Source organism: Dromiciops gliroides, chromosome 3 (genome assembly GCF_019393635.1).
Source record: "Dromiciops gliroides isolate mDroGli1 chromosome 3, mDroGli1.pri, whole genome shotgun sequence".
NCBI classification, from domain to species: domain Eukaryota; kingdom Metazoa; phylum Chordata; class Mammalia; order Microbiotheria; family Microbiotheriidae; genus Dromiciops; species Dromiciops gliroides.
Window position 1 is genome coordinate 618,680,041 of NC_057863.1, and position 24,546 is coordinate 618,704,586.

The 24,546-nt window shown below is 49.3% G+C and overlaps 1 protein-coding gene across 2 annotated transcripts; it reads right to left on the minus strand.

Annotated features, from left to right (window-relative positions):
- Nucleotides 1-136: 136 nt before the first annotated feature.
- On the minus strand, nucleotides 137-24,207 carry LOC122749434 (chloride channel protein ClC-Ka-like). 2 transcript variants are annotated; one of them, XM_043995806.1, is made up of 19 exons: nucleotides 24,105-24,207; nucleotides 21,400-21,528; nucleotides 20,400-20,528; nucleotides 18,583-18,722; nucleotides 18,368-18,445; nucleotides 17,022-17,100; nucleotides 14,943-15,068; nucleotides 13,694-13,778; nucleotides 13,336-13,437; nucleotides 12,342-12,426; nucleotides 11,472-11,645; nucleotides 10,799-10,868; nucleotides 9,049-9,162; nucleotides 8,468-8,681; nucleotides 7,378-7,511; nucleotides 5,178-5,266; nucleotides 4,053-4,136; nucleotides 695-781; nucleotides 137-371 (listed from the first exon to the last, which is right to left on the minus strand). In XM_043995806.1, exons 1-19 carry the CDS (start codon nucleotides 24,205-24,207, stop codon nucleotides 324-326), a joined length of 2,070 nt encoding a protein of 689 aa, XP_043851741.1. In that variant the 3' UTR covers nucleotides 137-323. The 2 variants fall into 2 exon arrangements, with proteins under 2 accessions (XP_043851741.1, XP_043851742.1); XM_043995807.1 differs by lacking the exon at nucleotides 20,400-20,528 and having other exon boundaries at nucleotides 24,105-24,204.
- Nucleotides 24,208-24,546: the final 339 nt, after the last annotated feature.

The window sequence follows — 24,546 nt, forward strand, 5'->3', positions numbered from 1 at the left end:
AATGATTTCAATGCACATTTATTAAGCCTGCACGAAGTACTGGGCTAGGAACAGGGCCTCGAAAGGAAAATAGACAATGATCCCTCCCTTCAAGGAGCTTACATCCCACTGGACTGGTCAAGATGAGCTCCCAGGACTCTGACCCAGTGGAGAAGGGAGTGGGCTTAGGGGTGGGGGCAGTGTCAGTGCAATAAGGATGCCATGAATCCAAGGGTCATTAGTAACACAAACAACAAGGGAGAGATAGCAGCAGCCTGGTTTCTTGGTCAAGCCAACTGGATGGGGCTGGTGGACTCCACAACCTCCACCTCCACCTGGTCACTTTATTTAGGAGGTGGGGGGTTTGCCAGGTCAGCAATGGCCTTCTTCAGCTAGAGGAGGAGAGAAGATTGCTATGTGTAGCTCGGAGGTGAAGGGTGATTACTCATGCGTGGTTTGGGGTTGGAGGGAGACTATTGAAAAACCAACGAACAGTGCCTCTCTGGCCCCAACTTGCTGAGGATTTTTCCTCTTGGTCTGGCCTGGAATCTAGAATCAAATCCTAGTATTAAATCCCCCTGGGAACCCCTGAGACCTGAGTGCCCCCTTGGACAAGAAGAGACCCCCTGAAGCAGGGTCCAGATCCTGAGCCACTGGAGTTTCCTCAAAACACTGTCCATCTCTGCCTAGTTCCTCCCTTCCCCATCCCTGTTACCTCCACCCAGGAGATGAAGCCCACCACTCGACCCATCGATGTCACCAATATCCTCTGAATTTTCAAGAGTTCAAAGAGGTTGTGGACCTGAGGAAGAGAGAAGCAGGTTCAGCACTGCAAAGGGTGGGAAGAAGGGTGAATTTAGCAAACCTCCGAGGTAAAACTGAATAATGGGGGCTGTGTTGTTAGAGAAAGACCTCTTAGGTACTCTTCGGCAAGATCCTCCTTCACACTGTGCCTCAGTTTCCCCAGCCTGAAGAGTTGGGGATGGGGGTGGGTAGGGAATGAGCACATTACCCTGTAGTTCCCAAACTGGCCACCAGAGGACACCCTACTCCCACATAAAAACCTTCCCAAAGGTAGGGAATTGGGAGGCTGGGAAGTTGGATCACCTGGTGCAGAGTGGGAAGGGACTTTAGATAACATCTAATATGACCCCTTCATTTTGCTGAGGTGGAAACAGACCCAGAAAGCTTAGGTGACTTGCCCAGAGTCTAAAGAGTACAGACTTCTGACCTAGGACGAGTCACTGACTCTGGGCTAGTCAGTCAACAAGCATTTATTAAATGCCTACTGTCTGCCAGGCATTGTGCTGAGCACTAGGAATACAAAGAAAGGCAAAAACTGTCCCTGCCCTTGAGGAGTTCACACTCTAACTGAGGAGACAACATGTAAATAATGAGGTACCTACAAGATGGATAAAGGGTAGATAATAATCTATACAGAGTAGGTGGAGGTTGGAGGGTGGGGTGAGTAGGTGAGGCAGCTGGGTAGTGCAGTGGATAGGGTGCTAGACCTGGAGTCTGGAAGACCGGAGTTCAAATCTAGTCTGACGTATACTAATTGTGTGACCCTGAGCAAGTCACTTTTCCTCTGCCTACCTCAGTTTCCTCGTCTATAAAACAGGGATAATAGCACCAACCTCCCAGGGTTGCTGTTAGGATAAAACATAGTATTTGTAAAGTGCTATATAAATGCTAACTATAATATCTAGGATTTCCAGCTCTAAACATACAATCCTATGAGTTTTCGTTACCCCTCCCTTCTCCTGGTGCTGATGATGGTCCCAACATCTCCTAGACTGTTGATGGTCCCAGGCCCCAATACATAGAATTAACAATTAGCTTTTTATGCCTCTTAAAACACCTTCCCCTCCCTTACCAAGCTGTCCCTGGAAATTCGGGGGCGGGGCAGAGATCCCCACTTCACAGATGAGCAACCTGAGGCACACCTCTGATTCTCCTCTAAGAGGCTCAGATACAATTAAGATTGTCCATTCTTGCCTTGAACATCAACCTTGAGTTCAAAGGGATTCTTCTGAAAAACTTAATCCATTAGATCTATGTTTTCCAACCCAACAGGGACTCCAGGCCAGCAAAAGCCAGGCTGGCTTCCAGGGACTCAGGTGCTAAGGACCAGGAGCCATGCAGAAGGATGAGTAGAGAAGGAAGGCAGATTGGTACATGGGGAGAAGGAACAGACTTTGGCTTCTAACAGTTTTGTTTCTGTGTCAGTCCCTGGACTGGCATTTCAATCAATTAATTTGTAGCCCCTTTTTTTTGGTTGTATTTTTTGGTTTTTTGATGGGCAATAAGGGTTAAGTAACTAGCCCAGGGTCATACAGCTAGTAAGTGTCAAGTGTCTGAGGCCGGATTTGAACTCAGGTCCTCCAGAATCCAGGGTTGGTGCTCTATCCACTGCAGAGCCACCTAGCTGCCCCAATTTATAGCTAATTATTAAGGGCTAATTATGTGGTAGGTGCTGTGTTTGGTGCAGGAGATAGAAATATAAATGAAAGAGCTCAGTCTCTGTTTTCAAGGAATTAGGGAAGGGAATAACATTTACATAGCACTTACTGTATGCCAGGCACTTTGCAAGTATTATTTCATTTGACTCTCACAACAACCCTACCAGATATTAACCCCATTTTAGAGCTGAGGAAACTGAGATGAAGAGACTTTGCTCAAGGTCACACGGCTAATAAGAAAGAGTCCAAGGCTGGATTTGAACTCAGATCTTACTGACTCCAACTCTAGCGCTCTATAAGAATTATAGATAAAAATATTTGGGGGCAGCTAGGTGGCGCAGTAGATAAAGCACCAGCCCTGGAGTCAGGAGGACCTGAGTTCAAATCCAGCCTCAGACAATTAACACTTACTAGCTGTGTGACCCTGGGCAAGTCACTTGACCCCAACTGCCTCACTATAAACAAACAAAAAAAAATATTTATATAGTGCTTACTATGTGCCAGACACTGTGCTGAATGTCTTATAATTATCTTAACCTTACAACAACCCTAGGAGGTAGGTGCTATTTATTAAACTCAATTTACAGATGAGGAAACTGAGGCAAAGAGAGGGTTAAGTGACTTGCCCAGAGACACACAACTAGGAAGTGTCTGAGGCCACCTTTGAAATCAGGTCTTCCTGACTCCAGGGCCACCAGCTCCTGTATCAGGAACACATATCATCAAAATACCCACAATACCCACAATTCCAAAGGACCCATGAGGATGCACGCTATTTACCTCCAGAGAGAAAATCGATGGATTCAGACTGCAGATTGAAACATATGTTTTCTCTTTCTTTTTCTTGCTTTAAAAAAAAATCACAGCTAATGCAGAAATTTGTTTTGCATGACTATAAAAATCTGGTTTTTTTATTAAAAAATTTTAATCATTAAATTTTATTTTTCATTTATGGAAGAAAACAAGAATTTCCATAACATCGTACAACAAAAAAGATGATTGCATATGAAACCACAAATCTACTATGCACAACTTGCTATTCCTTTCAAATATACATTATCATGTAAATTTCCTTTTTTTTCCTTTAAATTTGTAATAGGTTTTATTTTTCTTGCCTTCTCATTAGGTGGGGGGAGAGAGAATTTGGAACTAAAAAGAAAAGTAAGTCCCTGTGATTAAAAAAAAATTAAAAAGAAAAAATTAATCTAGAATGCACCAAAATGAATCTCTCTCTGGTGCAGCAGATTCACGGGACATCAGAGCTCAAGATTCCAGTGTACCGAAAACTCCTTGAGGACATTTCATTTTTTGTCTTTGTATCGCCAGTGCCCAGTGCCTGGGACATAGGACGTGCTTACTGAGAAATATGTGTTGAGACTGACTCTAGAGCTCCATCCAACTCAACCCTTGCATTTTACAGATGAGGAAACTGAGCCTCAGAGAAAGGAAGACTTGCTCAAAGCCACATATCTAGTAAATGGCTGATCCGGGTTCTTCCCTAGTCTCCAGACCGCAGCTCACCGCCTTCACAGTTCTGGTCCACGCTCTGAAAGCACCTTCCTCATAGCACACTGCTCTCTGCCTCCCCCTAGCGCACGCCCAGTTAATTACCTGGTGTAGGGAAGTCTGGGGTGACAACTGTAGCGTCACGGGCTCCACAGGGCAGCCCCCGGCCAGGACCTCATGGAGACGCCTCTGTGAGGGTGTGAAAGTGAAAGGTAAGGGAGTGGCAGACAAAATGTCCTACCTGCCCCCCACATACAACCAGGCTAGACTAGATAGAAAGGACATGGTAGAGTTTTCTCCCTCACTCCCTTTCTCTTTTCCTTCCTTCCTTCCTCTTTCTTTCTTTCTTTCTTTCTTTCTTTCTTTCTTTCTTTCTTTCTTTCTTTCTTTCTTTCTTTCTTTCTTTCTTTCTTTCTTTCTTTCTTTCTTTCTTTCTTTCTTTCTTTCTTTCTTTCTTTCTTTCTTTCTTTCTTTCTTTCTTTCTTTCTTTCTTCCTTCCTTCCTTCCTTCCTTCCTTCCTTCCTTCCTTCCTTCCTTCCTTCCTTCCTTCCTTCCTTTCTTCCTTCCTTTCTTTCTTTCTTTCTTTCTTTCTTTCTTTCTTTCTTTCTTTCTTTCTTTCTTTCTTTCTTTCTTTCTTTCTTTCTTTCTTTCTTTCTTTCTTTCTTTCTTTCTTTCTTTCTCTCTCCCTCCCTCCCTCTCTCCCTTCCTCCCTCCCTCCCTTCCTCCCTTTCTGCCTGCCTGCCTTCCTTTCTTTCCAAACCTGCGATCTCATCCTATATGGAGTTCCTGATAGAGAATGATCTCTATCAGTGCAGAGTTTATACAATCTCTGCCCCTTAGAGTCATTTGGGCAATAGAGAGATTGAGTGACTTGGGCAGTCACACAGCCCGTATGTGGCAGAGGTGGGGCTCCAATCCAAGTCTTCCCGACTCCATTGAGAGCTCTGTATGTATTAAGCTACACAGCCTACCCATGGTGGAACTTCTAGATAGGTTGCAAGTTGCAGGGAGGGGGTGTTCCCCACTGCTCCATATGGGTCTGAGTCCCTCCCCTCCACCCCTGGGTCTGCCAGCTCAGTCCCTCAAGCCCCACCTTGACCTCAGTCTTCTCCCCTCTCCCCACATTACGCTTCCTCCTTTAGAAAATTAATTGGGATATCTCCTCCCCCCCCCACCCTTATCTTGGGTGGGCGGCCAGGCTTGGGTATTGCCTCTAGCACCTTCACCCACCTGGTGCCCAGGTGCCTGGATGGTTGACTCTGCCTGGAGGAATGGCAATAGCTGGGACCTACGTATTATTCCCACCAATAGCTGGGATTCTGAACCAGGAAAGAGAAAAGGGAAGGGAGAGAGAAGCATTTCGTTAGTTCTCAATGGGAGGATGGGCAATGGACCAGGAGAGCTGGAGGATGTAGAACAGTCAATCCACTGAGAGGGGAGTAGCAGATGGGGAATTAAAGGTGAGGGGACCTTTCAGTATCCCTGCTAGCCCTGGCTTAGAATCATAGAATATCAGAGCCAGGAGGGACCTTGTGGTCCTCTAGAGCAGTGGTATCAAACTCAAATAAAAATGGGGGCCACTAAATGATACATAAAAATCCCTGAAGGTGCATGTTGGCTTAGAAAACCACATATTAACATTATCTATGTTCTATTGTATTTTTATGTGTTTTGTTAAATATTCCTCAATTACATTTTAATCCAATTTGGCCCCAGTCAGCAGTGCTGGGTGTTTGCTACCTTGGATCTCCTCATTTTATAGTGAATGAAACAAATTCAGAGAGGTCATGTGGATTTTTCATAGTCGCACAGCTGGGGGAGAATTTACATAGACATATGACTTAGGCTTTTTAACTGGCTTTCCTGCCTCCTGTCTCTCCCCTCTGTAATCATCTCTCATACCATTGCTCGGATAAACTCCCCAATCCTCTACAAACCTGAGAGCACTATGGGAAATGTTCGCTCCTGGGGAGGCAGGCTGGGACATTGGAACAAAGGTTGTATCTGGAGCTGTAAAAATGCAATCGAATCCTGAATCTGTCACCTAGGGCTCGAACTATGTGAATTTAGTCACCTCCCTGTACTTTCCTGGACCTCGGGTTGGTTCCTCATCTGCAAAATGAGGGCTTACCGGGAGGGACTCTTCCATCTCTAAATCTGTGAGCCTAGAATTATCTACTCAAAAGCTTTCATCGAGTCCCAGAAGTCCCCAGAGTAATCCTGATCCTGGCATTCGAAGTCCTCCATAATTTGACTTATCCTTACTTTTCTCAATTCATTTTACATCATTCCCTCTCATGCACATTATGATCCAGCAGAACTGCACTTTTAGCCATGGAAGAGACCTTAGAGGCCAACCAGCTTGAGCCATCCCTGATCTACCAATCCCCTCTACTGCAGCCCCCCCTCCCCCCCATCAAAGCCTCCCATATCACTTTGGTATGACTCCAATTGTTAGGAAGCTTTTTCTGACACTGAGCTAGTCACTCCTCCTCTCCCTCCTTCCTCTCTCTCTTTCCTCTCCTCTTTTCTTCTTCTTCTTCTTCTTCTTCTTCTTCTTCTTCTTCTTCTTCTTCTTCTTCTTCTTCTTCTTCTTCTTCTTCTTCTTCTTCTCTCTCCCCTTTCCCCCCTCCTCTCTCCTCTTTCTCTCTCTCTCTCTCTCTCTCTCTCTCTCTCTCTCTCTCTCTCTCTCTCTCTCTCTCTCTCTCTCTCTCTCCTACTTTCCCCTGCCCTCAGGGACAAAATAGAGTAACTCTAACCCCATGGGCCACCCCACCCCTACACAGGAATGAGCTCCCCAGCTCCATTTGTGGAAGAGATCCCTTCTTTCAAGGCTCAGGTCAAGTACCATGCATTCCTCCATGAAGCCTTCCCTGACATGTCATTTCTCCTTCTTTAAATTCCTTATGACACAATTAGGCCCATAGGGTCATAATACCTGTCACCAAAGATAAAGACAGAAGGACCTCAGAGGCCTTCAAGTCTAACCCCTTCATTTTACAGAGAGGGAAACTGAGGCCCAAGAAGTATAAGTGACTTAGGACCATAGAATCATAGCTGTAGAGCTAGAAGGGCCCTCAGAGGCCATGAAGTCCAGCCCCCTCATTATACAAAGGAGGAAGTTGAAGCTTGAGTGACCCAATGAGGTCACAAAGGTAGTTGGCATCTCAGGTGGGATTTGAATTCAGGTCCTCTGACTAAATGTTCTATACTATTCAGGCCTCTCCTTTCTCCTTCATCCCACTCTCCCTTGTATCTTACTTTTATGGGTATTTATCCTTCTCCCCATCAGGTCATAAACTCCTTGTGGGCAGGGTCAGTGTTTGTAGCCCAATGTTGACCAAGGTCTCTCTTCCAGCCCTCCAGGGCAGGAGAAGAGAGGGAAAGCAAGGGGGAGACCCTGCCCAACCCTCCCCCTCCCACAGGTCACCTTCACTCTCCACCACTGGGTATTCGGCAGCCTCAGTGGAGGTCATCGTTTTGACCACCTCATCCAAGAAGGAATCTTTGGCCAGGGTGGTGATGTCTGGGTTCATGAAAAGTTCTGCAGTCACCCGGTGGGAGCTGAGGGCAAAGGAGACCCAGTCAGAGAAGGAGCAAGGGCTGACCCCCTGGGCACAAATGTGGCCTTTTTGCTTGCATGGGAATCTGGGAGAGGAGGGTGTGACATGGCAAGCGGGGATGAAGACTCTCTTCGGTATAGGCCAGAGACAGAAGATGCAAGGGATCACTAGAACTGTGTAAGGATTACTAGAGCTGCAGGATCCTTTAGAACACAGAATGTCAAGGCTTGGAGGCCTCTTAGAACATAGAATGTTAGGTCTTGGAAGGTTCCTTAGAAAACAGAATGTCAGGGCTGGGAGGGCCCTTAGAACACAGAATGTCAGAGCTGGGAGGGCCCTTAGAACACAGAATGTCAGAGCTGAAGGATCCCTTAGGACCCAGGATGTCAGGGCTGAGAGTGGCCTTAGAACACAGAATGTCAGGGCTGGGAGGGCCCTTAGAACACAGAATGTCAGAGCTGGAGGATCCCTTAGGACCCAGGATGTCAGGGCTGGGAGTGGCCTTAGAACACAGAATGTCAGGGCTGGGAGGGCCCTTAGAACACAGAATGTCAGAGCTGGGAGGGCCCTTAGAACACAGAATGTCAGAGCTTGGAGGGCCCTTAGAACATAGAATATTAGAACTGGGAAGGTCCTTAGAACATAGACTATCAGAGCTTGGGAACCCTTAGAAGGTAGAATATCAGAGCCAGGAGGTTTGTGGGACCATAGTTCTAGAGCTAGAAGGGATTTTAGAGGCTATCTATTCCAACCCCCTCATTTGACAGATAAGGAAACTGAGTCCCAAAGAGAGAAACTCCTTGTTCCAAGCTATACGTAACCTGGAGTTAGTTAAATAGTCAGCAGCAGACAGCCTGGATCCTCTACCTCTAGGCTCCTTCCAGGACAGAAGCCCCTGTGAGGGGTCCTGGGCCTTCCTCCCACCCCACCAGTTAGTTGGCAATGGTTAGGACTCACTCGAGCTTGCGGCCTAGGACCCGGGGCAGGTAGGGCAGCTTCTTCAAGATGATCCCATTGTCGTAGAAGGAGGGCTGGCAGTTCTGACACACAACATTAGCTGCAAGCACAGACATCAGTACGGGCAGCACATGCACAAACTGGCCAGTCAGCTCAAAGACCAGGAGGGCCGTGGAGATGGTGTGAGTCACTGCTCCCGAGAAGGCAGCAGCTCCTATCAAGGAGTTGGGGGAAAAACAGGGAGTCAGCCTCAGACCCCCAAATCCCAATCCCCTCTCCTCCTCCTGGAACCTCTGGGTCTAACAAGGGTGCTGTGGAGGGGTCAACACCCAGCCCTGAAGGCCAAGGCCAGAGTGAGGCAGAGACACTCCCAGAGGAAGGGGGTAACCCTGGGAAAGACTCTTTGTCCTTATGCAAAATAGGCCTTGTTCCAAAGCCCACCCTGTGGTTCTGATAACTCTGAGGCCAGGCTTAGCCTGGTGTCCTTTGCCTACCTCTACCTGAGCACGGGCAGACTCTCCTCAGACTGCCCCAGAGGCTCGGGCCTGGTTAAGGGTCTCTGGTCACAGAGGGAAATTTACCTGCCAGGGCATAGGCACCAGGGATGATGGTATTTATGACCCCATCATCCGTCTTGATGCCCTCTGGGAAGATCACAGCCAGGATCTCACCAAAAATTCTTCCAATGGCAGCCCCTGGCAAAGGTTGGGAGAGGGGTAAGAAGTGAGGCGGGCTCCACTCTACTACCCAAAAGGCCCAGCTGACTTTCATTGTGCCCAAACTTTCCTTGAGATAAAATGATGGAGCCGATTACCCTCAGTCAGACAATCCTCCCGAGCTCTAGTCCTCAGAACCACAAATATAGACTCCTAGCTTTAGAGTAAGAAGGGATCTTAGAGGCCACTGAGTCCGTTTTACAGATGAGGAGACTGAGGCCTGTAAAGTTTAAGTGACTTGCCCAAGGTCACATGGAGGATCATAGCTTTAGAACCAGGCCCTCATTTACAAATGAGGGAAATGAGGGCCAGCAACATCGAGTGACTTGGCCAGGGTCACCAAGCTAAGTGTCTGAAGCAGGATTCCCACCTCGGTCTTCCTGCCTCCAAGTCCAGCATTCTCTTCACCAGGCCACATGTCTAGGGCCTCTAGTCCATCTTGCCTAAGAAGGAGTCCTTTCTACAATGTCCCCAACCAGGAGCCCTCCAACCTCTGCTCAGAGACTTCCAGGGAAGGCGATCCCACAACTTTCCAAGTTTCCAGAGATTTGGATGTCTCCAATTGTTAACAAACCTTTCCTTACATTGAGCTGAGATTTATCTTTCTGTACTTTCCAGCCAGGTACCCCCATCAGTGTGGGACAGCAAGGTGGTACAGTGTATAGCACACCGGGCCTGGAGTTAGGAAGACTTGAGTTCAAATATGGTCCCAAACACTTACTAGCTGTGTGACCCTGGGCAAGTCACTTCATTCTGTTTGCCTCAGTTTTCTCATCCGTAAAATAAGCTGGAAAGGGAAATGGCACCAGTGTCTTTGTGAAGAAAACCCCCAAAAGGGATCACAAAGAGTTGGACACAATTGAAAACAACTCAGTAACAACCTTCTGGGGGCCTCTAGGTGACGCAGTGGACAAAGCACCTGCCCTGGATTCAGGAGGACCTGAGTTCAAATCTGGTTTCAGACACTTGACACTAGCTGTGTGACCCTGGGCAAGTCACTTAACCCTCATTGCCCCGTAAAATAATAATAATAATAATAATAATAATAATAATAATAATAAACAACCTTCCCCCCACTGTTCCTTAGTTCTCCCTGCTGGAGCCAAGCAGAATATGTCTTCCTTCTTCCATGTGACAGCCATCATGGTCCCCCTGAGCCTTTTTTTCTCTAAGTTAAACATGCCCAGTTCTTTCAACCAATCCTAGAATGGTGTAACCTCTAGTCTTCTCCTCACCAGGCTGGTTGTCTTACCCTCGATGTGTTCCATCTTGACGATATATAATATGGTTTCTGGAACTGAAGGAGACATTCTAGAAGTGTCTGCCCAGGACAGGATGTGCTGGGACTGATCACCTTCCTCCTTTTGGATGCTGTGCCTCCCTTAATAGCCTCTGAGGCCACAATAGCTTTTGTAGCAGGCACAAGACCCAGCGCTATGTCTTACACACATGGCATATTCTGCCCAGATATGCTGAGGAATTGGCTTCCAGGACATCTGGCAAGCAGCCCATCAGCAGGTCCTGGGCCTCTTCCACACTTAATGGGCACAGGGGGAATTGCTTTGCGAGTTAAGAATTGGGCAGTACCACCCAGCTCTGGACCCTCCGGACTCACCGTAGATAAATACAGGCATGAAGTACCCAGCTGGCATGGGTATTGTGGTGGCAAGAATCAGCATCCAAAACTGTGGGCAGAGTCAGGGCCCCAGGGTAAGGACACGCTCTGGGGGATACCCAGCAGGTAGGAGATGTGGAGGAGGGAGTGAGATGGGGCCGGATGAGGGGCTGATCTTGGACTGAATACGGGTAGGATAGAAGGTATGGGCAGAGTGAGGAAGGGAGCTTTGATGGAGAGGGCTGGGGGCAAGGAGTGCTCAAGGCCTGTACTCCCTTCCACCTGGCCCTGGGGATGAAAAGAACAGCACCAAGGGCCCCAGCACCCCCATGGAGGCCTAGCCACCCCATGTCTCTGAATAGTTTATGATCACAGAGTGAGAACCAGCAGGACCCTCAGAGGCCACCACACGAAGTCGTGCTGCAGACCGAAGAAAGGGGACCCAAGATGACTTGTCTCCCTTCACACAGGAATTTGGTGTCAGAAATGGGGTTTTAACCCAGATCATCCGGCTCCAGAGGCCAAGATCTTTCCACCCAGCTATGGCATTAACAGCAGTGAGCCCCGGTGGTCGGGGAAGGAAATAAGCGGAAGAGATTGCCCTTGGCTAGGGAAACTTCCAGGTTAGAGAAGGGGGCAAGGAGGTGGAGGGGGCCGAGGGGAGGACACTTACCTTCATGACCAGGAAGAAGGAGAGCGTGCCGAAGATGGTAAACTGGGGATGGTACCACTCAAACCACAGGTTGTTGGGGTCCACTTCTGGTGGCCATTCGGGGGAGGAATTCCGGGATAGCAGAGCCCAGGATTGGTTGTCAAACAGTGAATCCAGGTACATATTCATAGACAACTGGGGGTAGAGATGCAAGCCGTAATTCTCCTAAATGTCCCTCCCTGTTGCCCCACAGCTCTCTCTCTCTCTTTATATCCCCCCACCCATCCAAGGCCTCCAAACTCATCCAAGAAGCCTTTCCTGTCCACTCCCACTGACCCCTGCCCACAGTGACCTTGACCTCTTCTGAACTATTGTACCAATCACAGTCTGTGCTCCTCACAGCTAGAAGCAGCTGGTGGTACAATGAATAGGGCACTGGTCCTGGAGTCAGGAAGACCAGAGTTCAAATACAGCCTTAGGTATTTTTTAGCTGTGTGACCCTGGACAAGTCACTAGACCTCGGTCTACCTCTGTGTTGTTTTTTTTTCAATTGTAAAAGAATAAGATAATAACAAGATAATGAGATAATAGCACCTACTTCACAGGATTGTTGTGAGATTCAAGTGAGATAATATTTATAAAGGGATGAGCACAATGCCTGGCACATAGTAGGTAGGTGCTTGTTCCCTTCTCTTCCCCTCACTTGGCACTCACTGTGTGGTGTAGTTGGTGCCTGGGGGGTCCTGTCTCCCCATCTAGACTGTAAGCTCTGTGAGGGCAGGGAGCCTTGCTTAGACTTCTCTGTAATAATGGGTTCTGGTGAGATATAGGAGGGAAAGCACTAGACTTAGAATGAGGGCACCCAGCTCTGCCAAGTCATTTCCCTCTTACCCTGGAGGCCATGAATCTTCCCAGGCTGGGTGGGTAGGTGATGGAGGCCAGAATCAGCGCCACCAAGGCTGCATACAGCGCCTTGCTGGAAGGGAGAGAAAGATGGCCAGGATCGCCCCATTCTATCTGTGCAGGGGCCAGAGAGGGGAGGCTGGGAGCGGGGGCGGGGGGGGCAGCCCAGCAAGGTCTTACTGACTTCCCTTCTCAGAGTCCCTCCTGTCTACTCTGTATAGATCCCGGCTCTGCCTAGTGCTTACCTGTTGTCTTCCCCTCCTGTGCCCCCTATTTGAATGTAAGCTCCCTGAAGGCAGGAACTGTTTTTGGTTTTTCTTTGTATCCCCACCCTTTGGCACAAGGTTTGGCTCACAGTAAACACAATAAATGCTTGTTGACTGACTGACTGACCGACTGGACCTACTTCATGCCACTTTCCAGATCCCTTTACTTATTCTCTTCTCCCATTAGAATGTAAGCTTCTTGAGGGCAGGAACGATTTTTGCCTCTCTTTGAGTCCCCAGCACTTAGTATAGTGCCTGCCTCCTAGTAGGTGCTTTTGTTGTTATTCAGTGGTTCAGTCGTGTCTGACTCTTCGTGACCCCGTGGACTAGAACGCTGTCCTCCACTATCTGCCAAAGTCTGTCCAAGCTCATATTTGTTGTTTCCATGACACTATCTATTCATCTCATCCTCTGCCATCCCCTTTTCCTTTTGCCTTCAATCTTTCCCATCATCAGCGTCCTTTCCAATGAGTCCTGTCTTCTCGTTTGGTGGCCAAAGTTTTTTAGTTTTGTAGGCACTTAATAAACGTTGATTGGTTGATTGATTGATTAATTGACTGATTGATTGAGCTGAGGTCCTGGAATAAGCCCTGATCATCAGGGTTGGGGGCTCAGGACTGGAGAAAGGGGCCCAGGCTAGTTAATGGGAGCTCAGGAGGAATGGTAGCCAAAAAACGCCCCCCAACTCTCACCACCCACCCCGTCCTGGTTCATACTCTGTTGCAAGCAGTTTCTTGGTTATCCAGTTTGTCCGAATAAACATTGCAAATCGGCGATGGCCAAAGAGGTAGGCACAGCTCATGATCCCGCAGACAAAGCTGGGAGGAGAGAGCAAGAGGTTCCCTGAGGTCCAACTCGGATCCCTTCTCTCTCTCCCTGCCTGGGGACCCCCAGAAATAAGTCAGTAGGTCTACCACACACTTGTATCTGTATAGCCTGAGGTTCAGAGTGGAACCCCTCCTTGAGGAAAGGGGAAGACCGGCGGGCCAGGGACACCATAAAATGGGGAGGTCTGTGCCAAACCCAGGACCCACTCATCATTCTGGGGCTCTAGCCCTTTCTGTATCTACTCACCCAAGCAGTACAAAGAAGAAGATTTCTGGTAGGTCGAAGGGTATATCTACTCGGAAGCTAGTCTTGAAGAGGGAGGTGATGGTGTCTGAGGGAAAGATTGAGCCGAAAGGAATCAGATGTCAGACCCATAGCTTATTGTAACCTGTTCCCATACCGCCCCCCCCCCCACGCTTCTTTTTTTTTTTCTTTTTTGCAGAGCAATGGGGGTTAAGTGACTTGTCTAGGGTCACACAGCTAGTAAGTGTCAAGTGTCTGAGGTCAGATTTGAACTCAGGTACTCCTGAATCCAGGGCCGGTGCTTTATCCACTGGGCCACCTAGCTGCTCCACCCCCCCACACACACACACACATACTTCTCAAGCCTCTGCAAGGATATCTCCTTCCCCAGCATGAAATCTCAAAAAAAACCTCTTAGCCTGGCATTCAAGGCCTTATACGACGGGACTCCTATTGACCTCACAGAATCTCAAAGCTGGAAGGAAGCTTGCTGTTATTCAGTAGTTTTTCAGTGATGTCTGACTCTCCATGACTCCATTTGGGGTTTTCTTGGCAAATATACTGGAGCGGTTTGCCTTCCCCAGCTCATTTTACAGATGAGGAAACTGATGCAAACAGGGTTAAGTGACTCACCCAGGCTCACACAACTAGTAAGTGTCTGAGGCCAGACTTGAACTCAGGAAGATGAGTCTTTCCTGACTCTACCTTAGAGGGTATCTAATTCAACATAAATGCCTGAACAGGGGGGCAGCTAGGTGGCGCAGTGGATAAAGCATTGGCCCTGGATTCAGGAGTACCTGAGTTCAAATCCAGCCTCAGACACTTGACTAGCTGTGTGACCCTGGGCAAGTCACTTAACCCACATAGCCCTGCCAAAAAAAATAATAATAATAATAAATGCCTGAACAGGTTAACGCTTCTATTAGATCCTAAACGAGTGGTCACATTTAGCTTGAAGAGTCCTAAGGATGGGGAACTCACTATTTGTCTTCCACAATGCAATCCACTCTGCTTGGAGCTACCCTAACAGTTACAACGTTTTTCCTGACATCAAGCCTCAGTGGGCCTCTCTATCACTTTCTCTCACCCATTGCTCCTGATTCTTCCTTTCGGGGGCCATGAAACACAAGCCAAATCCTTCTTTGGCCTGCTTAAAGAAGGCCCTAGAGACAGCAGAGCAGAAGCCCCTCCAGCAATCCCAAACACAGAGCCCTGGAGTTTTCCTCCTAGGAGGACCTCAGGTCTCACTCACCTTGCTCACTGTTGAAAACAGCCAGGAGCCGGAACATGAAGGCCCCGCAGACTGCCGAGAAGAAGCCTCTCCAGTAATCCCATACAGCAAAGTGGGAGGACATGACCTCGATGCTGAACAGGACCCCTGTGGTGGGAGGGGCCGGCCCCAAGAGGCTCAGCCAGCCTCTCCAGACCAAGCTGGAAGGCAAAGCCTCCTTCCCCCTCATTCCCTCCCAGACTTGACTTTTCCTTTTTTTTTTTTCTTTTTTCAGGGCAATGGGGGTTAAGTGACTTTCGCAGGGTCACACAGCTAGTAAGTGTCTGAGGCTGGGTTTGAACTCAGGTCCTCCTGAATCCAAGGCTGGTGCCTTATCCACTGTGCCACCTAGCTGCCCCCTTGACTTGACTTTTCCTAACCAAAAAGGGTGGCGAGGTTGGAATGTGGCACCCTAGACTAGCTCAAATCCTTCCTTCTCCAGGAAGCCCTCCCTGATTAACCCCTGTTCAGAACCTGGCAGACAGAGCCAGAGCCTAGAGTCAGAAGATACAGGTTTGAATGATGGAATCATAGGGATCTTGGAGGTCATCAAATCCAACCCCAACATTTTACAGATGAGGGGACTGAGAGCTAGAGAGATAAACCAGGATTTGAATCCAGGTCCTCTGACTCCAAAGCCAACCAGCCTTCTAGTTCTGGCTCTGCCATTTAGCTATGTGACCTTAGAGAAGTCACTTCTCTTCTTCTTTAAAGTCGAAGTTCCTGGGATTAAATCTCAGCTCTAGCACTCACTGCCAGAGGAACCGTGAACAAATCATTGGCTCATAGGTTTAGAACTGAAAGGGATGGGGCAGCTAGGTGGCGCAGTGGATAGAGCACCGGCCCTGGATTCAAGAGGACCTGAGTTCAAATCCCACCTCAGACACATGACACTTACTAGCTGTGTGACCCTGGGCAAGTCACTTAACCCCCATTGCCTCACTAAAAAAAAAAAAAAAAAGAACTGAAAGGGACCTTCAAGTCCAACCCCCTTATTTTCAGGTGAGGAAACTGAGGCCCAGAGAGAAGAAATGATTTGCCAAGGGCCACATAGGCAGAGTCAGGATTTGCACCCAGGGACTCTGATTCCAGACTGCCAAATTTAGATACCCTGGGTCTCACCTTCCTCATCTATAAAATGGGAATAATAATCCTTTTACCGTCAATACCACAGGGATGTGGCTTTGTGAAGGGCAATAGAAATGGGCCTTATTCATTATTCTCTGCATTTCTACAGCACTTAGAGTCTGCACCACCTAATTTAGCACCCAGTTCTAATCTTCTTGTTCAGTTGTTTCCAACCCTCTGTGACCCCATTTGGGGTTTTCTTAACAGAGATACTAGAGCGGTTTCCCATTTCCTTCTCCAGCTCATTTTATAGATGGGGAAACTGAGGCAAACAGGGTGAAGTGATTGCCCAGGGTCAGGTAGCTAGGAAGTGTCTGAGGCTGGATTTGAAGTCTTCCTGACTCCAGTCCCAGCATTCTATCCCCTCTGACACCTAATTTAGTTTAGTTCTAATATGATCTTTTTTTTTTTTTTTTTAGTGAGGCAGTTGGGGTTAAGTGACTTGCCCAGGGTCACACAGCTAGTAAGTGTTAAGTGTCTGAGGCCGGATTTGAACTCAGGTACTCCTGACTCCAGGGCCAGTGCCCTATCCACTGCGCCACCTAGCTGCCCCTCTAATATGGTCTTATATTTTTTCTCAGTCCTCCCCTAAGTAGATCATAAACACTTTAGGGAAAGGGACTTCATCTTTCCTTTCTCTGACTCCTGCAGAGGTTTGGGCATGAGGCACATACTTAAGAAGCACACGTGTATCTTTTAGCTTGACTCATCCAGGACACAGCCCCCAGGGTCCCAGGGTCCCAGGCCCCAGGGTAGCAATTGGGAATAGGAGTGCCCATTCTACCCTGGGGCCAGGAAAACCAAGAGATGGGAGCCCATGGATAGTGGAGAGGAAGGGACCCAGAGTAAGGGAGGAAGAACATGCTGAGCAGGTCCCAGGGTAGTGGGGAGGGGCGGGGTCTTAGTTCTTCCCCTCCCCCTTCCAGGTCTCACCACTGAAGGGTGCCCCGAAGACAGTGGCCACACCCACTGCTGCTGCCGCCACCAACAGCTCATTCTGCTTGATCTTGTTCTAGGGACATAGGGAGGAAGAAAGACAGATCTTGGGATCTGGTGGTCCTGTCCCTTTCCTTGCTTCTAAACATCCCTCCATGCCGAATATTCCCACCCTAGGTTGTAAGAATCATTTAACACCGGAGCTAAAAGGGTCTTTTATAATGAAGCTGAAGTACTTTGGCCACATCATGAGAAGACGGGATTCATTGGGAAAGACCCTGATGTTGGGAAAGACTGAAGGCAAAAGGAAAAGGGGGCGGTGGAGGATGAGATGGAGAGAGGGTGTCATGGAAGCAATGAACATGGACTTGGACAGACTTTGGGAGATGGGGGAGGAGAGAGAGACCTGGGATGCTGTGGTCCTTGGGGTCACAAAGAATCAAACATGACTCAACCACCAAACAACAACAAAAGGGACTTGAGAATGTTGACTGTCCAGGCAGGAAGAAATCTTGGAAGAACACAGAATGTCAGAGCTGAGAGGGATGTTAGAAGAGAGAATGTGGTATGGCCCATATCTGACTGCTCACCACCTCAGGGAGGGAAAGAGGGATGAAATTTGGAACCCTAAACTATAAATACAAATGTTTATTATTTAGAAGAAGAAGAAGAGAAAATGTAAGGGATCTTAGAACACAGAATGTAAAGGGGACCCAAGAACACAAAATGTCAGAGAACATTAGAATATAAAATGGCAGATCAAGAAGGACCCTTAGAATACAGAATGTCAGAGATGGGAGGGCCCTTAGAACATGGAATATCAGTGCTAGGAGAGCCCTTAGAATACAAAATGCCAGAGCTGAGAGGAGCATTAGAACACAGAATGGCAGTGTTGGGAGAGCCCTTAGAACAAAGAATGGCAGAGCTGGGAGGGCCCTTAGAACATGCAATGTCAGGGCTAGGAAGGCCCTAGAACATAAAATGGCAGAGCTGGGAGGGCCCTTAGAACCCAGGATGTCAGAGCTGGGAGGCCCTTAGAACACAGGATGTCAGAGCTGGGAGGGCCCTTAGAACACAGGATGTCAGAGCTGGGAGGGCCCTTAGAACACAGCATGTCAGAGCTGGGAGGGCCCTTAGAACACAGGATGTCAGAGCTGGGAGGTCCCTTAGAACACAGCATGTCAGAGCAGGACAGGACCTCAGACTATTATGATGCTGCAGTTTCCCTGAGCTGCCCTGCTTTTGCTATCTTTCCCAGACTGTAGCCAAAGCCCAGGGATTTCTGAAGAGAGCCAAACCCCTTGGAAGATAAGCATTGCACCACCCAAAGCCCCAGACCTTACCTCATACTCTCCGAGGGCTGAAATGCGCACCTTGCCCATGTAGGCAGCAATCATGCCGCAAATATGTGTGAAGGGGCCCTGGCAGGAAGAAGGGGTGGATGAGCACAGCTAGGCAGGCCTGTCCCTCATGCCAGGCAGCCCCTCTCTCATCCCAGAGGCATAAAAACGGTTCCCTGCCCTCCCATCCCTACGCCTTCTACCCTAGGGGCACATACCACTTTGCCAAGAAAGATGGTGCTACCAGATGCCAGGGTGCAAGTGAGGCCCACCACTTTAGCCCCAAAGTTCTTGATGTCCAAGTAATCTTCCAGGACCACCCCAGATAAAATGACCTTCAATTCCGAGATTCCAGAGCCTAGTAGCAGGGAGAATGTGAGGAGGAGAGAGGCAAGTGGCTTTATTGGGCCACACTGGGATCAACAAGTCTGTAATCCCCTATCTACTGGTCATATGCCTGGGACAAAAAATGGCAGGGCTGAAGCTGGTGTCTTCTCATTCACTATCCTCCCCCCATCTTTTCATACACACCCCAACCCATAATCACAGGAAGACTATGTGGTACGGACTCTGGAATCCAAGGACATGTATTCAAATGCTACCTCCAATACGTGACTACTCTGGGCCTCAATTTCTCCATCTGTCAAATAAGGAGATTAGACTAGATGGCCTCTAAGGTTCCTTTGAGCCATTATCCTATAGCCCATCCCTCCTCACTTCATAGCTGAAGAAACTGAGACCCAGTGAGGTAAATGACTTGCCTAGGGTCATACAGATAAGTGGCAGAGCTAGGTTTTGAATCTGGATCCTCTGACTAAACCAGACACTCTTTCTATGAAGAGATCCAAAACATGGGCAGCTAGGTGGCGCAGTGGATAGAGCACCGGCCCTGGAGTCAGGAATACCTGAGTTCAAATCTGGCCTCAGACACTTAGCACTTACTAGCTGTGTGACCCTGGGCAAGTCACTTAACCCCAATTGCCCTGCAAAAAAAAAAAAAAAGAGAGATCCAAAACTTCCCTCATAGATCAGCTGCCACTAGGCCTCTTTCATTTTTAAATTTTTTTTTTTTTTGCAGGTCAATGAGGGCTAAGTGACTTGCCCAGGGTCACACAGCTAGTAGGTGTCAAGTGTCTGAGGCCGGATTTGAACTCAGGTCCTCCTGAATCCAGGGCCAGTGCTTTATCCACTGCACCACCTTGCTGCCCCCAGACCTCCTTCATTTCTAAGGCCTACTATCTTCACAGCCCAAGCCAGGGTATCACCTTGTCCACCCCCACCCACCCACCCCCCACCCCCGCCCCGAATACCATCCTGTCATGGTGCAGTGGATGCAAAAGAAACAAAGAGATCTGAATTCTAGTCTTACCCTGCTACTGATTCAATATATGATCTTATCTTGAGGAAATCTTTTTCCCCTTCTCTGGGCCTCAGTTTCTTCATCTATAAAGTGGAGATTATGCCATCTATGTGATCTCCTTCATTGAGATGATGTATTGGAAAGCACTTCAAAAAGTATAAATTAATATGGACATTCAAGATACTACCTATGGAAGGAAAGCTCGGGGTAGGAAGGTGGCTGAGCTCTATTGAACCTAAAATCAGGACACCTGAGCTGGGATCCTGGCTTGAACACCTGTTAGCTTGTGCCCAGGGACAAAACACAAATCTTTCCTGAGCCTCAGTTCCCTCCTCTGTTTAAATATACTGCCTTCTGAGGCAGCTAGGTGGTGCAGTGGATAAAGCACCGGCCCTGGATTCAGGAGGACCTCAGTTCAAATCTGGCCTCAGACCCTTGACACTTACTAGCTGTGTGACCCTGGGCAAGTCATTTAACCCCCGTTGCCCCACCAAAAAAAAAAAAAAAAATATATATATATATATATATATATATATACTGCCTTCTTCACAGAGTTATTATGAAGGAAACATTTTGTAAAGCCTGAGAATGCTATGGAAACATCACCTATTACTGTTCTTAATTGTCATTCTCTTTTCCCCCAGAAAAATGGGCACATCAGACCATGGTTCTTACCTCCAGAAAAAGGGGTGATGCTCTGGGAAAAGCCGGTGGAAAAGGAGACCAAGGCTATAGGATACACAGTCCAAGAGAGGTAGCGGAGAAGATGGTTGTCTCCGATTTCTCGATACAGCCACATGTGTGCTAAGAGAGGACCGTGGAGGGGGCAGGGCCAAAATGCCCTGTCAGCCTCCAGTGTAGCATTTGGGAAGATGCTCTGCCTGCCCCTGAGTTCCTGGCCTGAGTGGGTGAGTCAGTGTCAAGAGTCGCCAAGGAGAGGGTAAGGTTGGGGTTGGGGGACAGTGGGTGGTAACCAGAAGGTATGGTCAGCTTCCCATTCAAGATGGGGATGTTTGCTCATGATGCCAAGGGAGACTTTGATCAAGTCACTTGCCTTGTCTGGGTCTGTTTCCTCCTCCATAAAATGGAAGAATTTGACCACTCTGGACATTCTGTGTTCTAAGAGCCCTCCCAGCTCTGACATCCTGTGTTCTAAGGGCCCTCCCAGCTCTGGCACTCTGTGTTCTAAGGGCCCTCCCAGACCTGACATTCTGAGTTTTAGGGGACCTCCCAGTTCTGACATTCTGTGTTCTAAGAGCCCTCCCAGTTCTGACATCCTAGGTTCTCAGGACCCTCCCAACTCTGACATCCTGGGTTCTAAGGGCCCTCCCAAATCTGACATCCTGGGTTCTAAGGGCCCTCCCAGCTCGGGCACTCTGAGGTTCTAAGGGCCCTCCCAAATCTGACATCCTGGGTTCTAAGGTCCTTCCAAGCTAGACTCTGAATCCCCTATAGCCACTGGTCTGGTAGGAAATAGGGAGGATGTCCCATAAGGAGAGGGATCAAAGGGAAGAAGAAGAAGGGGCATATAGTGATGCGAAGGGGGATATGACCACCCTCCCCAGTCCAGCTGGCATCGCTGAGATGGCACCTACAAAGCCCCTGGGCCAGGACCTCCTCCCGACTCCAAAGATATAAAGGGACAGGGCTGGGGGGTGGCAATGCCCGTAGTTACCATGGACAACCCTGGAGACAGCAAAGTTCATGGCGAAGCTGATGATAGCCATGAGCACCCCTAGGCCAGCCAAGAAATACCAGTCTTCGCCCACCCGGAAGAGCTGTCTCTTTGTTCTCTCCAGGAGGCCTGCCAAAATGGAAGAGGCGTGGCCAAGGTCAGAACATATACAGTGCAGAGATCTGGGCTAGTCGGAAGGCAGAGGCCTGGGATGGGTTAGGAATGGCCCCCATGCTAGGGAAGAGGTCTGGCCCATCACAGAGGGAGGGAGGGGGAAGACTGGAGATAGTGAGGGCCAAGGTGGCACCGCCTGCCAACCTCGGGCAGATAGGTATCAGGCCTCAGGTTGGGAAGGGCCAGTGGGTATGGCTGGAGAGAGCAAACACTGTAGTGAGGCATCCTGCCAGTGGAAGGTGCCACAGCAGCGGGCACTATGCCAGGGCAGATTTCTACCCAGCGAGCATGAATGAGGAGAGCTAGAACTAGATGAGGGTGGGCATGCTGCCAGACTGGGGAAGGTGGCACCATGGGGGTGGGGCAGGGGGTGCTGTGCCCAGCCAGCCGTGGGGTTATGGCTGCACGGAGACAGGTGCGGCCAGCTCCTTCTGCCCCGCCTCGCTGCCATGGGGTATTTATAGCCCGCTGAGGAAGGGGGAGGCAGGCCTTCGGTGTGGGCTCCGCTTGTCATGTCTCCTGCCACTCTGCTGCTAAAGGCAAACAAGGAAGCAAGACCGATTGCACAGGTGGGCCCTCCGAGCTCAGGGACTGGGAGATATTCAGAGGGAGCCTCTGCCCTCCCTTCCTCCCTCCCTCAGAGGCCTGGCTCCAAGCTCTGCCCTGCCCCCGAGCCCTGTGCTAAGCACAAGGTGAAGCATCTTCTACCTCCATGTCCAACAGAGACATGGAGCCCAGTTTGAGCAGGACTATGCCCCTGAGCGCCAGCTCAGAAGCCTTTGCCCAGCATTCATTGTGGGGACCCCCATCTTCTTAGCCCCCTTACACACACACACAGCACCTAGCCACAGTGAGCACTCAGCGAGTGTTTGTTCACATGCACACGCGCACACCCCTGCTCTATCTGTACTAGACCCAGAATGCCCATCTCTGCCGACTGATTTCCTACAACAATAATAACAGTATTTCTATAGCGCTTTATTTTTTTTTATTTTTTTATTTTTTTAGTGAGGCAATGGGGGTTAAGTGACTTGCCCAAGGTCACACAGCTAGTAAGTGTTAAGTGTCTGAGGCCGGATTTGAACTCAGGTCCTCCTGACTCCAGGGCCGGTGCTCTATCCACTGCGCCACCTAGCTGCCCCTCTATAGCGCTTTATAAGCTTGCTAAACACTTAACAAAGATTATCTCATCTGTTCCTCATAATGACCCTGGGAGGTAGATACTATTCTCCCCATTTTGCAGATGAGGAAACTGAGGCAGAGATGAAATGACTTGCCCAGGATCACACAGCTAGTAAATGTCTGAGGACACATTTGAACTCGGTTCTTCCTGCCTCTGGCTAGGTCTAGTCTACAGCACCCAGATGCCTCTACAGGGTGTAGAGAGTGGGACCCTGAGTCCCCTTGTGTATAACAATCTTGCTTCCCACATCCCCAGTTATTTAATTATGCCTCAGGCCTCCTTGCACCGAGGCCTAGAAGCTGCCTGAGAGATGAAGCCCTCACTCTGTATTTTGGCCACAGTGAGCCCTGGGCTCTCTCTAGATAGAAGTTGCTCGACACAGGTTGACTGAGAGGTTCAGTATGACTTGGTTGATAGAGAGCAGGGCTCCAGAGCCGGAAGCCCCAGGTGCACGACCTCCTCTGACCCATACCCACACTTCTGGGGCCCTGGGCAAGCAAGCTACTCAATGTCTCAGGCAACTTGATAACATCAAGTTTCCAAGGAGTTGCTGATCTGTCACTGGCAAAGGGAGTTTCCTCACCTGGGATTTCTCCATACTGAACTCACAAGTACAGCCCCCCTCCATGAATAAATGACTCCCCGCCTCAGGAAAAGAATCATTGTCCAAACAAGGCCTCTCCATTCACTCAACGCTGGTGTTGGCTGCTCAGTGTCCCCGGGAGAAGGAAGTAGAGAGCTCCGGGCTCTCCGGGCACACAGTGCCTCATGGCCCCCAGCCTGTGGCCTGGAGTACCCACTGTGGTGCCACCCAGCCTTTCTGTGAGTGAGGGGGTAGCACCTCCCACTATACCACGGTGCCCACAAAGTCTAGACAAAGAGATGGGAGCCCCAGGAGGTGTCTCCCAAGGAGGGGGAAGGGGGGACAGAGGATGCCTGACACTAGAGCCTGGGTCTCCCTCCCTCCCCTTGCAGGCAACATTGGGAAGCTGGGAAGCCTCACTTCTCCCCATTTCCAGAAGGTGCCAGGCAGTGACACTGCAGAGGGCAGATAAAAGGGGGCTGGCAGCTTGCCCATCTGTCCGGCTCAGGGGCTGAGATTACAGGCTGAATCCTAGGGGAGGGGCTATTTTTAGGGGGTGAGGTGGTCTCAGATAGAGAGAGAGGCCACTAAAAAAGGCAGCAGGGAAGGGAGTAAGTTGGAGGGGGAGGGGAGGGGAAAGGCAAGCCAGGGAAGAGAAACGGACAGGTCAGGAACAGAAACAGCCCAGATAGCCTATGACCTACCCCCTGGCTCCCTGGGAGAGAGGCACCAATGGAGCTTGGCAGGCAGGGACCAGTCTCTTACCTCGGATTTGGCGCTGGGCCCTGGGGCAGGGACCCCACAGCTCCTGCAAGGCCACAGGATTCCCCGAGGCCCCCTCACGGAGTCCCACCAGATCCTCCATCATGGGACCCTGCTCGGACAGATGGGGAGATTCCTGTGGGGCAGTCCATTCCCAGAGAGATGGGGCCTCCCTCTTCCAATCTGGGCTGGCTCTCTCCTGGTAGTGACCACCCACTCACATTCCTGGCCCCCAGCATCCACTCATCCAGTCTCCAGCCTAAAACTCAGCTCTGAGGGATCAAGGAGAAGTGGAAAGAATACCAACTTTGCCACCTACTATGCCCCCTCACATCATTTAGTTAACCTCTCTGGGCCTTGGGACCCCCATGCAAAACATGAAGAGCTTGAAGTGGTTCATCTAGAAGACCCCTTTGGGCTCAGACAGACTGTTCTGAGAGTCTGT

What these genes read in the sequence shown, in the direction of transcription:
- LOC122749434 (XM_043995806.1), bottom strand. Translation starts at nt 24,207, where the DNA reads ATGATGGAGGATCTGGTGGGACTCCGTGAGGGGGCCTCGGGGAATCCT. An exon ending in GGCCCAGCGCCAAATCCGAG is followed by an intron (nt 21,529 to 24,104) that starts GTAAGAGACTGG and finishes CCATTTTGGCAG; the next exon opens with GCCTCCTGGAGAGAACAAAG. An exon ending in GTCCTAGGCCGCAAGCTCGA is followed by an intron (nt 7,512 to 8,467) that starts GTGAGTCCTAAC and finishes CTTTGCCCTCAG; the next exon opens with CTCCCACCGGGTGACTGCAG.